This window comes from Pseudochaenichthys georgianus, chromosome 1 (assembly GCF_902827115.2).
Source record: "Pseudochaenichthys georgianus chromosome 1, fPseGeo1.2, whole genome shotgun sequence".
Taxonomy (NCBI): domain Eukaryota; kingdom Metazoa; phylum Chordata; class Actinopteri; order Perciformes; family Channichthyidae; genus Pseudochaenichthys; species Pseudochaenichthys georgianus.
In genome coordinates this window covers 5,365,770-5,380,189 of record NC_047503.1, presented here as the reverse complement: position 1 = coordinate 5,380,189, position 14,420 = coordinate 5,365,770, and the positions used below count along the sequence as shown (strand labels likewise).

At 39.6% G+C, this 14,420-nt stretch overlaps 1 protein-coding gene across 1 annotated transcript in view; it reads right to left on the bottom strand.

Annotated features, from left to right (window-relative positions):
* Positions 1-14,420, bottom strand: part of LOC117451962 (endonuclease V-like) — a 180,580-nt gene that overhangs the window by 162,651 nt on the left and 3,509 nt on the right. Inside the window, exons 2-3 of the mRNA XM_034090356.1 lie at positions 13,752-13,923; positions 608-742 (exon numbers count right to left, since the gene is read on the bottom strand). Coding sequence (XP_033946247.1) covers positions 608-742; positions 13,752-13,923 — 307 coding nt within the window. The remainder of the gene's footprint in view (positions 1-607; positions 743-13,751; positions 13,924-14,420) is intronic.

Here is a 14,420-nt window from a genome sequence, read left to right as displayed (position 1 = left end):
TAGTGTGAAAAGTGTCAAGCGCTACACACTCAACTTTCTGACCATTATGAGGACGGTACACATAGTACATTTTGCCATACTTCGCAATGGGATGCACTTATGCACATAAAACAGCAAATGTAAGTACCGTTTTTGTTTTGTTAATTGTGCATACCTTCAAAAATGACTTACCAACATCCCAGCCTCATCTGTACTTTGCTTCCTAGCAGGTCATGACAAAAACTGATTCTAATGTGTTAGCATGCTGATTTAGCATTACAATCAGAGCAAAACTAAGCCCAGGTCCACCTGAGGCTAACAAAGTAAACATACTGTAAGGAGAGCAGAGACAATATCACATAACAAGCTGACAAGATGTATCATAGCAGATGTATGATGATGAGGTGTTAGTTAGAGAAGTTTAGAAGTTTTCATGGGCTTATTATTTACGACCCACCCTGGCTAGTTCCCCTTGTCTCCCATCTTAAACCTCTGAGCCACAGCCGACCCTGAATACACTCTAACATCTCAAACAGTTGCTAATTATATGTTTATAATTGTACCTCAAGTCATTGGAAGGACTCTTCTAGCACTTCAATGAAGCACTTTAATGTGTGCAAAAGCTGACCTGAGGGAGAAGTTGGGGCTGGTCCCTCTCCAGATGCTGCAGAGACTCCAGGAGGAAGGGGGTTTCTCTGAAGGCCAGGAAGCCGGCTATGTAGGGGGCCGTCAGAGTCACCATCTGACTGTCCTCATACAGCAGCTGGGGAAAGAAAAGGGGACGGAGAGCTGGGTTTCGGTTCAAATGTATTTTTTGCTTAGCAATGTTCCAAACTGAGGGAAATGACTCGGAAGTACTTCAGTGGCAGCCATGAGCTCATATACTTCCCTTGTTATCTACCGGACTATCCTTTACGAAAGGAAAGGAGACATTGATGTCCCACAATTCCCTGCAGCCACAATATTTACGCACACACACGAATCATGTAAGTAACGGTGCTTCTCAAAGAGGCCCTATTCTGCATTTGTGTTATAGGTCTGTGTGCATGTAAATGGTCTGCAAAGGCTAAAATCCCAAAGTTCCTTCCAGAGGGAGTTTATCTCATGTACTCATTTAAAGATAGTGTAATGAACATAGACAGTCTACACCAGCAAAAATGTTATCAGCGTGCTAACGATCGAGAATCATCAACGGGGGGGGGGGGGGTTGACGCTCGTGAACTATCAACAGGAAGGCGGGGGGAGCCTCGCGGAAGCAGTGTTCTGTGTTCCTGTCAGCGCAACTTACATGATGCTGAATTTAACAAACACATTTAAATAATTGACATAATAATAAAGACGATCGTCCGTTCTGTGATTCTCCAGAACACACGTGTTGTGATATTAGGGTCATGCAGAGTGAGATGAGATCGCTGTCCCTTTAAGAGAGAGAGAGAGAGAGAGAGAGAGAGAGAGAGAGAGAGAGAGAGAGAGAGAGAGAGGTGTGGCTTGTGCATGTGTGTTTGTGGATGGTAGAGCGACAGTGAGAGAACGTGTGTATGTTTCTGGAAGTGAAACGAGGAAGCAGAAAAACAGAGGTCTGTGATGTATTTTGTGAAACAGAAGAACAGCTAAATAAATGCAACGGCCTCCCAAGAAGAGCTCGCCTCTCTCCAGTCATTAAGCTAGGGTGGGTTATTGAACCTGAAGCTTGTTGCTTCTGCCCTCCTCGACTACGGTCTGGGAGCCGACAGTAAAGTTCAACACACAGATGGCCAGTCCGCCTCTTTGTAATAATAATAATAAATTATATTTCTATAGCGCTTTTTGTAGCATATTATTTCGATGAGCAGATCGCCACCGGGCTTTCAACTAAAGACACAGCCACGCAAAAACTGCAGCATTTGTACAGCTCCTTATGGGTAGGCCTACTGCAATTTGTGAAGTGCTTTCCTCTGTAGTGAAACGATCAGCACTGCACCACGGAGGAAAGCGGCAGAAAGTCACATGGAGTTAAAGAGAGTGGGGCTGCGTTGCGTGCATGGCTTCCTTCTGCAGGTAACGGGGAGACGCACTCTGGCGGCGGTCTCGTTCAGGATCCGAAAATACAATTTAAATATTTTTGCACACTTATTCCACTTATTCCTAGTGTGCCACTGGTTACGGCACCGTAACCAGTGGCCAGGGGTTGCCAACCAGTGGCGGTTTTACGGGGTGGCACGGGGTGGCAGCTGCCACCTCAGAAAAATGCCTTGCCACCCCAGCTGCCACCCCAGTTGGCAGCTTTGTTTTGAAAGAAAAGTTGTGGCTCATCGGACATTTATGAGAGAAAATCTCTAATGTCCGAGTGCAAGTGAATGCAGCACAAGACGGGAGCCTTGTAACCCCTCCCCCCCTGAAGCGAGCTTGGAAATATGATTGCCGTTTATTTCCTTTGAACGGGGGGACAGCGTAAAACGAGAAGCATTTCGAATCCAAGTAGACGGAAGGAATGAGGTATTTGCGGTCAGGGTATGGCTGGGGTAGGCTACATCCATACCAATAAATGCCCCACCTTAGCCCCACCATGAACAATGATGTTAAAGTAAGCAAAATAAAATCCGCCAACTCGCTCGGAGTAAATTGCACTGACAGCAGTTAGTAAGATTGATTTCAGTAGCCACTTGTCTGGAAATACCGAAGACTAGAAACAGTTTTGAAAACTTTTGTCACGTAGTGATCGTCTTCTCAATAGAGCATCTTTAATAATGTCATCTGACCAATCAGAATCACGATAACGGTGTGGTGTTGTTGCAGGAAGTCCCGACGGAGAATACTTTTGCGGTAGTACATCTCTATATACATCGATACAACATTACGTGTTGATAGAAATCAACACGTAATGAAATAAGACCCCACGGTTTGATGATTGATAGGTGTGTGGGCTGTCTTTCATTTTGACACACAGAACAATGGGGGCTATCCACCCTTATCCACAATGTAAAGTAATTCACACAGCCTCTTCCCTCTTCTCTCTGTGAGGAGCAGCAGGTTCAGCTTTCAGAACAAAGTAACAAAAAACTAAAATGGCATTCTTTTTTTTAAATATGTCGTGTAGTAATAGATTTATTTATCTTTCTTCTCAAGAGAGTACCAGAATGTGTATTTTATGTTAGTATTTCAAAAATCTCCTGGGGAGAATCCCCCCAGACCCCCCTGCAGGGGTTGGGTTTTCAGCATGTCAACTCTTTCACCTGTGGAGGAATTGCAGGATTGGCTCCAGGTCGCCCTTTTTATTTACTACAAGACAAACGTGCCTTTTTATTTCATACAGTTCCATTTGGATTGAGACAGGGAAATAATCTAAACCTCACGCGTGGCGTTTCACTGTCAAGGGGAGCGTGAATGTAATTACATTGCAAATACTGACTTGAGCCCCATCACCGTATGGGTTAGCCCTATAGATTACCCAACACAAATACTCTGGAGCCGCCACTGTTTGCGGTCTACAATGACAGAGAAGAGCCTGTCAAGTTTGGCTGTACTCAGCATTGAATCAAAACGCACCATAGCTTTAAATCGTTTGTGAGGCGTTTTGCTGATCAAGATGGTAAACGCCACATTCAGCTGTTATAGGCATGCCAACTTGATGCTCTGCTCACGGATGAGTCGATGAGCATAATAAACTGTTAAGATGATGACCTTACGTGTGTATAATATTTTTCTTCTTTGTGGGGGTCTGCCCCCAAAAAACAGTTTACGTCCTGAGAAAGTCAAATAAGACGGTGTGTAAAACTTCACTGCCAAGCCAAAAGAAAGTAACCACTTTGATTTAACTAGGCCAGTAGGTAAGGACTTTCCACTGGATAATAGCTGCAGCGATGTATATGTTTTAGCTGAATACACGTTTTTTAACCCTAATTGATGGAGTTAGTCACTTCTTTAATATTTGTTCTTTCTGATGTAAAGTCAAGGTTGTAACTGTTTGCAATGAAGTTGTGGGGCGCTGAACTGTTCTTTTGATTCTTTTGATTTATGATAGTAATTACTTGTCTTTCAAATTTGAAGGAGGGTGAGCAAGCATCTTGAGGAACATTCATCATTAACTCCTCCAAAAAATATAGTTTATTTAATAATAACTGAATATGTGAATCATAACAGTGATTGGCAGCTGATAGGAATAATATGATTGTTAATATTATCATATTCATACAGACGCACATCGATGAGACAGTTAATTAATGTACTTATTGCAGCAGTCTGCATAGATTTGGTACCCCTGCTGGTCTAAGAGTGAAACCAACTCATTCAGTTAAAATTCATTAAATTACGTGTGCCACCTTATATAGTTATGGCTTTACTGGTGTGCCACAATAATGTCACTTATGTTACTGAGTTAAAATATTAATATTGTGGCTTTCCAAGTTAACATTGATTGATATGACTGCGATTAAATCAGCATATACTTCTGCCAGGGGATGCCACCCCACAAATTCTCCTGCCACCCTCTTGTCACCCCATGAATATTTTTCTAGATCCGCCCCTGTTGCCGACCTCTGGTCTACACTCTCCAGTATATACAGTAAGGAGATGAAGGGCAGAATGACTTTAAAACTCTTAGGGTACTTTCTAATTGATTTATTATATATATATATTTTGACGACATTTGTGTTTCCTTGTATGAAAAGTGATTAGGAAAGACAAAGGCTCAGACCATAGCTCTGATACCCACCCTGCTTGCTCATCGTTTGACAAGACTCTGTTTTTCTGTGTTTTTTGTGAGTTCAGTACAGTTTTACACTAAAGAAGGTTCATATTTTAGCCTCAATTTTAACTTACATTCTCACTCTGCTTACACTCAAGTAATCTTTGAATACCTATTTAATGAGAATAAGAAGAGGGAGCCTGAGGTTCACATTTTTCATTGCCAACGACTGCCTTCTGTATTGTTATTCATATGAATAATTAAGAACTTTAACTACAAGCTATAAAACATGCAGACGCTCTCATTGAGGTGCATGGAGGCCAAAACACACGCCTCGACAAAAGGACGTTTTGAGAACAGAAAGGTCAACCAGCATTCAGGATGTCAATGTCCTTCACCCCTCCTCTGCTACACACGGTGAACAAACAACAGCTGTTATGTTGGAGAAGGTTATGGCCAGGAATCTTAACGAAGTGTCATTCTCACTGATTTTCCACATTTACAGTTTTAAAAGTGTGCAGAGCTCCTTTTCAAGACCTGTGTATTTAAATGCAATGTGACAAACTGTGTGTCATGTATTACTTTGTGTCATAAATGCCCTTAGGTGGCAGTGTTAGAGTAAATGAAAGCAAGCAGGGAACATAATCCCATTATTGGAAAGCATTTCTAGACAACATTTCTTTAGCCTCATTGGGTTCATGCATCAGCAGCGTACACAGCGACAAATGACATTAATTACAGCGGGTTATATAATGAGGCAGGCCCGGCTCCAGGATGAAATGACTGAGGGGGCTGTTAAAAAATCCGAGGGGGCGATTTTTTTTTCAAAACAACGAAAAATACTGGCAATGTACTGAATTGACACACCAAGCTTTTTTCCTTCTCACTGCTCTACAATCTCTTTGCTTCTTTATTGTATTCCGGATTTACCCCTCTCATTCCGTTCTTTTCCTCTGATCTTTAATAACAGATAGTACATTTTTAGATGGCTGCACTTTGGTTAACAGACTAACATTGATTTCCTTAATTATAAATTGACAGGCTCTGTAATTGTACCATAACCTTTCTGCTCTATCCCTTAACTCGTCTTCCTATACAGATTTACTTACTTACTATCTACTCTAGTCAGGATTAAAGAAACATTAATCTGGTTGATTTTTTATTTTCAGGATTGAATGTTCAGATCAAGGCCTAAAACCTGGCATTTCATAAGAAAGTGACTAATATATAAACCAAATGTAATATTAGATAAAACACTACGCCAAATGGACAGACACAGATTAAAAATACAAATATAGTCCCCTGGTTTGTCTCTAGAGTCTAACTGCCATGAGAAAAATCAAATCAATGTTCCAAAATCCGTGGCTGGATGTCGCTCATTGTACCAATACGGTTGATATAATGCATAACATATTATTATTCTAGTAAAAGGGCTCGCTTTGGCAAAAACCTGATCCATACAGGCAGCTCTAAATAATAACAATATTTAATATAAACATTTAATAAATCAACAGTAGGTGGCAATATATGCTCCAAGTGGAAGCGATTCGCCATTAAAGAAAATAGAAGAAGAAGAAGAAGTAGTAGAAGAAGAAATACGCTAACGCTACAAACAGGCACAACACTGTTACTCTGTTTTTACTGACCTGTAACATTTGATTTCACCTTGCTCTATTTTTTTTAATGCACGTTCAAAAACGGGAACATTTTCGGGAGTTTCAACCGGGTACCAGCCACAGAAAACGGGGACTCTGCCCGGAAAACGGGGACGTTTTGGTCACCCATCCGACTGTGTTTACAGCTAGCACACACGCTAACATTAAGACTACAAGCTAACTTGGGGTTGAGGCTTGTTTACACGTTGCTTGACTGCCTGCCCACATATCTGATCTAAACGTAGTAACGTGTATTGGGGAAAATAATTATTTAAAGTTATTTAATAATTGTGACATTTATTGTACTTTTTGATGGATGAATGATGCTCAAAGTGAGGGGGCAAATAATACAACTGAGGGGGCAATGCCCCCTTTTGCCCCCTCGTGGCGCCGGGCCCGTAATGAGGAGGGGCCGGCAGCCCATGCTAATGCACAGATAAATACAGCGAGGAGGAATGCTTGTGAAAGGCTGTGCAGGAAAAGGATAATGAAGTGAAAACTGGAACCGCCAAGGTCACCTTAACAACATTCGGCTTAACAAGACTCGACCTTGAGCTCAATGAGCTGCACTGCATATTAAACCTCCACTCTCCTGTGTATTCATATTTGTATGCCTGGCTTTAAGTGTTTCAAAAGATTGGAATTGGATGAGATGCAACATTCACCATTATTTTTTAAATATTACCTTATCCATGAGAGTGTAAAGTAATTAGAGGGTTGAAATTAATGAATGACATTGAAAACCCCATTTGAGATTAGATGTTTTAATAAACAACCACTTTTCACAGGTAACTCCTATCTTCTTCATGATACTATGCAGTAGGGGTACTGTTAAAGTGCACTTTGGGTAAGCATATTATTTACACCACATCTTGATCCTTGAAAACTTAAATAAATTAAGAAAACTGGAAAATAATGTGAAAAAGGTTTAACACACTGAAAAAACTGAAACGTTTACTTTTTTTTTTTTTGTGAATCTGTGAATCATAACAGTGATTGGCAGCTGATAGGAATAATATGATTGTTAATATTATCATATTCATACAGACGCACATCGATGAGACAGTTAATTAATGTACTTATTGCAGCAGTCTGCATAGATTTGGTACCCCTGCTGGTCTAAGAGTGAAACCAACTCATTCAGTTAAAATTCATTAAATTACGTGTGCCACCTTATATAGTTATGGCTTTACTGGTGTGCCACAATAATGTCACTTATGTTACTGAGTTAAAATATTAATATTGTGGCTTTCCAAGTTAACATTGATTGATATGACTGCGATTAAATCAGCATATACTTCTGCCAGGGGATGCCACCCCACAAATTCTCCTGCCACCCTCTTGTCACCCCATGAATATTTTTCTAGATCCGCCCCTGTTGCCGACCCCTGGTCTACACTCTCCAGTATATACAGTAAGGAGATGAAGGGCAGAATGACTTTAAAACTCTTAGGGTACTTTCTAATTGATTTATTATATATATATATTTTGACGACATTTGTGTTTCCTTGTATGAAAAGTGATTAGGAAAGACAAAGGCTCAGACCATAGCTCTGATACCCACCCTGCTTGCTCATCGTTTGACAAGACTCTGTTTTCTGTGTTTTTTGTGAGTTCAGTACAGTTTTACACTAAAGAAGGTTCATATTTTAGCCTCAATTTTAACTTACATTCTCACTCTGCTTACACTCAAGTAATCTTTGAATACCTATTTAATGAGAATAAGAAGAGGGAGCCTGAGGTTCACATTTTTCATTGCCAACGACTGCCTTCTGTATTGTTATTCATATGAATAATTAAGAACTTTAACTACAAGCAATAAAACATGCAGACGCTCTCATTGAGGTGCATGGAGGCCAAAACACACGCCTCGACAAAAGGACGTTTTGAGAACAGAAAGGTCAACCAGCATTCAGGATGTCAATGTCCTTCACCCCTCCTCTGCTACACACGGTGAACAAACAACAGGCTGTTATGTTGGAGAAGGTTATGGCCAGGAATCTTAACGAAGTGTCATTCTCACTGATTTTCCACATTTACAGTTTTAAAAGTGTGCAGAGCTCCTTTTCAAGACCTGTGTATTTAAATGCAATGTGACAAACTGTGTGTCATGTATTACTTTGTGTCATAAATGCCCTTAGGTGGCAGTGTTAGAGTAAAATGAAAGCAAGCAGGGAACATAATCCCATTATTGGAAAGCATTTCTAGACAACATTTCTTTAGCCTCATTGGGTCCATGCATCAGCAGCGTACACAGCGACAAATGACATTAATTACAGCGGGTTATATAATGAGGCAGGCCCGGCTCCAGGATGAAATGACTGAGGGGGCTGTTAAAAAATCCGAGGGGGCGATTTTTTTTCAAAACAACGAAAAATACTGGCAATGTACTGAATTGACACACCAAGCTTTTTTCCTTCTCACTGCTCTACAATCTCTTTGCTTCTTTATTTGTATTCCGGATTTACCCCTCTCATTCCGTTCTTTTCCTCTGATCTTTAATAACAGATAGTACATTTTTAGATGGCTGCACTTTGGTTAACAGACTAACATTGATTTCCTTAATTTATAAATTGACAGGCTCTGTAATTGTACCATAACCTTTTCTGCTCTATCCCTTAACTCGTCTTCCTATACAGATTTACTTACTTACTATCTACTCTAGTCAGGATTAAAGAAACATTAATCTGGTTGATTTTTTATTTTCAGGATTGAATGTTCAGATCAAGGCCTAAAACCTGGCATTTCATAAGAAAGTGACTAATATATAAACCAAATGTAATATTAGATAAAACACTACGCCAAATGGACAGACACAGATTACAAATACAAATATAGTCCCCTGGTTTGTCTCTAGAGTCTAACTGCCATGAGAAAAATCAAATCAATGTTCCAAAATCCGTGGCTGGATGTCGCTCATTGTACCAATACGGTTGATATAATGCATAACATATTATTATTCTAGTAAAAGGGCTCGCTTTGGCAAAAACCTGATCCATACAGGCAGCTCTAAATAATAACAATATTTAATATAAACATTTAATAAATCAACAGTAGGTGGCAATATATGCTCCAAGTGGAAGCGATTCGCCATTAAAGAAAATAGAAGAAGAAGAAGAAGTAGTAGAAGAAGAAATACGCTAACGCTACAAACAGGCACAACACTGTTACTCTGTTTTTACTGACCTGCAACATTTGATTTCACCTTGCTCTATTTTTTTTTAATGCACGTTCAAAAACGGGAACATTTTCGGGAGTTTCAACCGGGTACCAGCCACAGAAAACGGGGACTCTGCCCGGAAAACGGGGACGTTTTGGTCACCCATCCGACTGTGTTTACAGCTAGCACACACGCTAACATTAAGACTACAAGCTAACTTGGGGTTGAGGCTTGTTTACACGTTGCTTGACTGCCTGCCCACATATCTGATCTAAACGTAGTAACGTGTATTGGGGAAAATAATTATTTAAAGTTATTTAATAATTGTGACATTTATTGTACTTTTTGATGGATGAATGATGCTCAAAGTGAGGGGGCAAATAATACAACTGAGGGGGCAATGCCCCCTTTTGCCCCCTCGTGGCGCCGGGCCCGTAATGAGGAGGGGCCGGCAGCCCATGCTAATGCACAGATAAATACAGCGAGGAGGAATGCTTGTGAAAGGCTGTGCAGGAAAAGGATAATGAAGTGAAAACTGGAACCGCCAAGGTCACCTTAACAACATTCGGCTTAACAAGACTCGACCTTGAGCTCAATGAGCTGCACTGCATATTAAACCTCCACTCTCCTGTGTATTCATATTTGTATGCCTGGCTTTAAGTGTTTCAAAAGATTGGAATTGGATGAGATGCAACATTCACCATTATTTTTTAAATATTACCTTATCCATGAGAGTGTAAAGTAATTAGAGGGTTGAAATTAATGAATGACATTGAAAACCCCATTTGAGATTAGATGTTTTAATAAACAACCACTTTTCACAGGTAACTCCTATCTTCTTCATGATACTATGCAGTAGGGGTACTGTTAAAGTGCACTTTGGGTAAGCATATTATTTACACCACATCTTGATCCTTGAAAACTTAAATAAATTAAGAAAACTGGAAAATAATGTGAAAAAGGTTTAACACACTGAAAAAACTGAAACGTTTACTTTTTTTTTTTTGCAGGTTTAACTTAAAGCTGCTATATTCTATATTTATAACAACAGATCAAAGAAGTTCATGATGAAGGGTCGTAGCAGGAATTATTGGAATGGTTTAAGGTGAATTGGAAATCACCAACCGTCGTCAGCCTCGGTGAAAGTAGAGTCATTTCCCTGAAGGCTGTTCCTCAGTGGGGTAAAGTAACTAAGTACATTTAGTTACATGTTCGTTCTTTACTTTCCATTTAATGCCACTACATTTATTTCAACACATATATCATATCATCAGTGTTGGGCAAGTTACTTTTAAAAAGTAACTAGTAATAGTTATAGTTACTGCTCTCAAAAAAGTAACTAGTTACTTTATTAGTTACTAAATTATAAAAGTAACTAGTAACAAGTTACTTTACTTTAATTTAAAAATAATAACAATACAAATACAAGTTTTTGTGTTGTTCTGTGGCACCGTAAGAGAAAAGACAACTCCCCACATGTACATTAGTTAGGTGCTTCAGGAGATTGGCATTGCTGTTATTCGATGTGGACAATGCTTTCTGTCCTGCACACAGTTTACATTTGACCGTAATATTTTGTGCGTCCTTTATCCCCACAAATTGAAAATAGTGGTTATATCTCCAAGTTGTAAATGCGCTGCTGCTCTCGCTGATACTTGCATCTGCCATAGTGTGTGTGTGTGTGTGTGTGTGTGTGTGTGTGTGTGTGTGTGTGTGTGTGTGTGTGTGTGTGTGTGTGTGTGTGTGTGTGTGTGTGTGTGTGTGTGTGTGTGTGTGTGTGTGTGTGTGTGTGTGTGTGTGTGTGTGTGTGTGTGTGTGTGTGTGTGTGTGTGTGTGTGTGTGTGTGTCCATGTATTTTCCCCATAAGGCAAGACCCGCCCAACTCTGTCTCTGATTGGCTTACCCTGAAATGTTACCCCGCGTTAACCAATCATCACTCCTCTCTGGTCACTTTCACTTTTCCATGGTACTGTGAGAGGACATTACTGTATTCGCCTGTAAGTTACATCCGCAGGGAGATTCGGTTCAGTTCCATCACATAATGTAACGCAGTAACGCACCCATTTAAATCACAGTAACTATAACGGCATTACTGAATGGGAATAGGTAACTAGTAACGTTATTAATTACCGCAAAAGGTAGTTGCGTTACAGTAAAGCGTTTGTAACGTGTTAGTCCCAACACTGCATATCATATATGGTAAATGCAGTAATGTACTACTTATCTACACAGTAAATATATTTGGTCTAAATGTAAGAATTATATTCTATTACATGTATAAAAACGGGATAATATTATAATCATTATAATTAGTGCTGTCAAAATTATCGCGTTAACGGCGGTAATTAATTTTTTGAATTAATTGCGTTAAAATATTTAACGCATTTAACGCATGTGCAGAATGGCCCGCCCCATACGTGCCACCAGTGGCAGCGCCAGGGTATGGCTGGGGTACCATTTGTCATGGTGGGGCTTTCAGAGTGGCCTTTTATTGTGGCCAGCCTAAGGCACACCTGTGCAATACTCATGCTGTCTAATCAGCATCTTGATATGCCACACCTGTGAGGTGGGATGGATTATCTCGGCAAAGGAGAAGTGCTCACTATCACAGATTTATTCAGATTTGAGAGAAATGGTTATTTTGTGTATATAGAAAATGTTTTAGATCTTTGAGTTCATCTCATGAAAAATGGGAGCAAAAACAAAAGTGTTGCATTTATATTTTTGTTCAGTGTATGTATTATTTAGATAATGTGTATATACTTGCTGCTAATGTTAATTGAATTTAATTATATTTGTACCTTATTGTATCTTTTAAATATGTTGTACTTGTGTAAAGCCTGTACACACTGCTGCGACAAAATAATTTCCCAATATGGGATAAATAAAGCATCCATCCATCATCAATCCATCCATCTATTCATCCATCCATCATCAATCCATCCATCATTAATTTATCCATCCATCCATCGTCAATCCATCCATCATCAATCCATCCATCCATCTATTCATCCATCCATCATCAATCCATCCATCATCAATCCATCCATCTATTCATCCATCTATCTATTCATCAATCAATCCATCCATCCATCTATTCATCCATCTATTCATCTAGTCATCCATCCATCTATTCATCCATCCATCCCTCCATCCATCCATCCATCTAGTCATCCATCTATTCATCCATCCATCTATTCACCAATCCATCTATCTATTCATCTATTTTAACTTGCTAAAAAGTTTTTAAATTGCCACCCTAAGGGTCAATGATGTGCCATTGTGCCTACATGTTTCCGCTGCGGTGCTCGGACCCCCACATATTTTTTTACAATATGTCTGTGGTCTAAGATAAAAGGGAAAGGGCTGTGCAGTTTTTAGAAGGGGTAGATTATGCCGAAATGAGCAAAAGTTCTGAGTGCAAAGTATAAAATACATCATATATATTGTCATCTGTCATTATTCATGTTAAATATGTGATGTGAGTGTAGGTTTTCCGGCAGTGGCTCAGTCAGTAGGGGCTTGGACTGTGAGCCATAGCGTTGCCGGTTCAAGTCCCCGACCAGACATAAATATGGAGTGTGGACTGCTACTTGGAGAGGTCCCAGTTCACCTCCTGCCCTGTCGTGGTGCCCTTGAGCAAGGCACCGGACAACAGACCTATCAGACATCCCGCCTGTCACCACTAGAGGTCACCAGAGCTCACAGATTCCTGGGTTTATGTGGAGCAACCTTTTATATACAGTGTGTGGTATTAACCAGTGGTGGAAGAAGGATTCAGATGCTCTTCTTAAGTAAAACTCCTCCATTCAAAATCGTATTTAAATAAAGTTAAAAAAGTATTATCAGAAAAATGTACTTAAAGTATAAAAAGTTAAAGTAATCATTGTGCAGAAAAATTGCCTTTATCTGTGTATATGATTATATTTAAATATGTGACTTTTCTAGATAATATTGTAGCATTTTACTGTTGTAGAAAAATAAAGTTCTGATTGACTTTTTGTAAAATATTTAAATAAGTTGTCTCTTTAGTGACTTAAAGAGTTAAAGAGTCCACTAGTTTCATTTTTAGAGATGCTTCAGTTTAAAGTAGCTTAAGCTGTTATATGTAGTGCAGTAACATGACATGAATCCCCTTTTAAATGTAGTGGAGTAGAAGAATAAAGCAGCATTAAATGAAAATACTCACGTTAAAGTACAAGTACAGTACCTATCATTTGTACTTAAGTACAGTACTCGAGTAAATGTACTTAGTTACTTCCCTCCTCTGGTAGTCAGTGAGGGGACAGCTCACCTGCAGGTCGGGGTAGCTGAGCACCACGAGCTGGGCACAGGCGTTCACATCGTCCCCTTTGATGAAGGACAGGTCCACCCCCCCCACCCTCTGCAGGCCAGAGAAGTCCGGAGCCCTCTGCCAGTCCTCGGTGTCCCCCTCCACCACCTGCTGCCTGAGGAGGGCCTGCTCGCTGCAACAAGCAGGGACAACACTCAAATCAATGCAAATGGACAGATTGGGTTGACATGAATTTGAACTTTTGGACAACTTAATCACATTTTTCTGTCTTACAATACTGCTGAAGATGTATTCATTTCAGTGATAATGTGAAAAATGTATAAGAATAATATACCCAGTGCCACAGTATAATGTAGAATAATGATATTTCTTTAAAAAAACGAAATACAAAAACGAAGGTGGAACCATGTGTTTGGTGATTTTCTGACTAATTGTTTCAACTTTAGGAGTTTTATCCCAAATGTTTAATTTTATGATCACAGAAGCTTTACAGGTTATTCTAGTTTATTTTGGTCATATTAACTTATAAAACTACACCGATGATAAATACACAAAAAAATTATTATGTTGTGATGAAAAAGCCGCATTATGCTGTATTTATACAAGTTTATTATACCTAACCTTTTTAGAGTCATTATTTTGTACAATTCTCTTTAAATGTAAACTCTG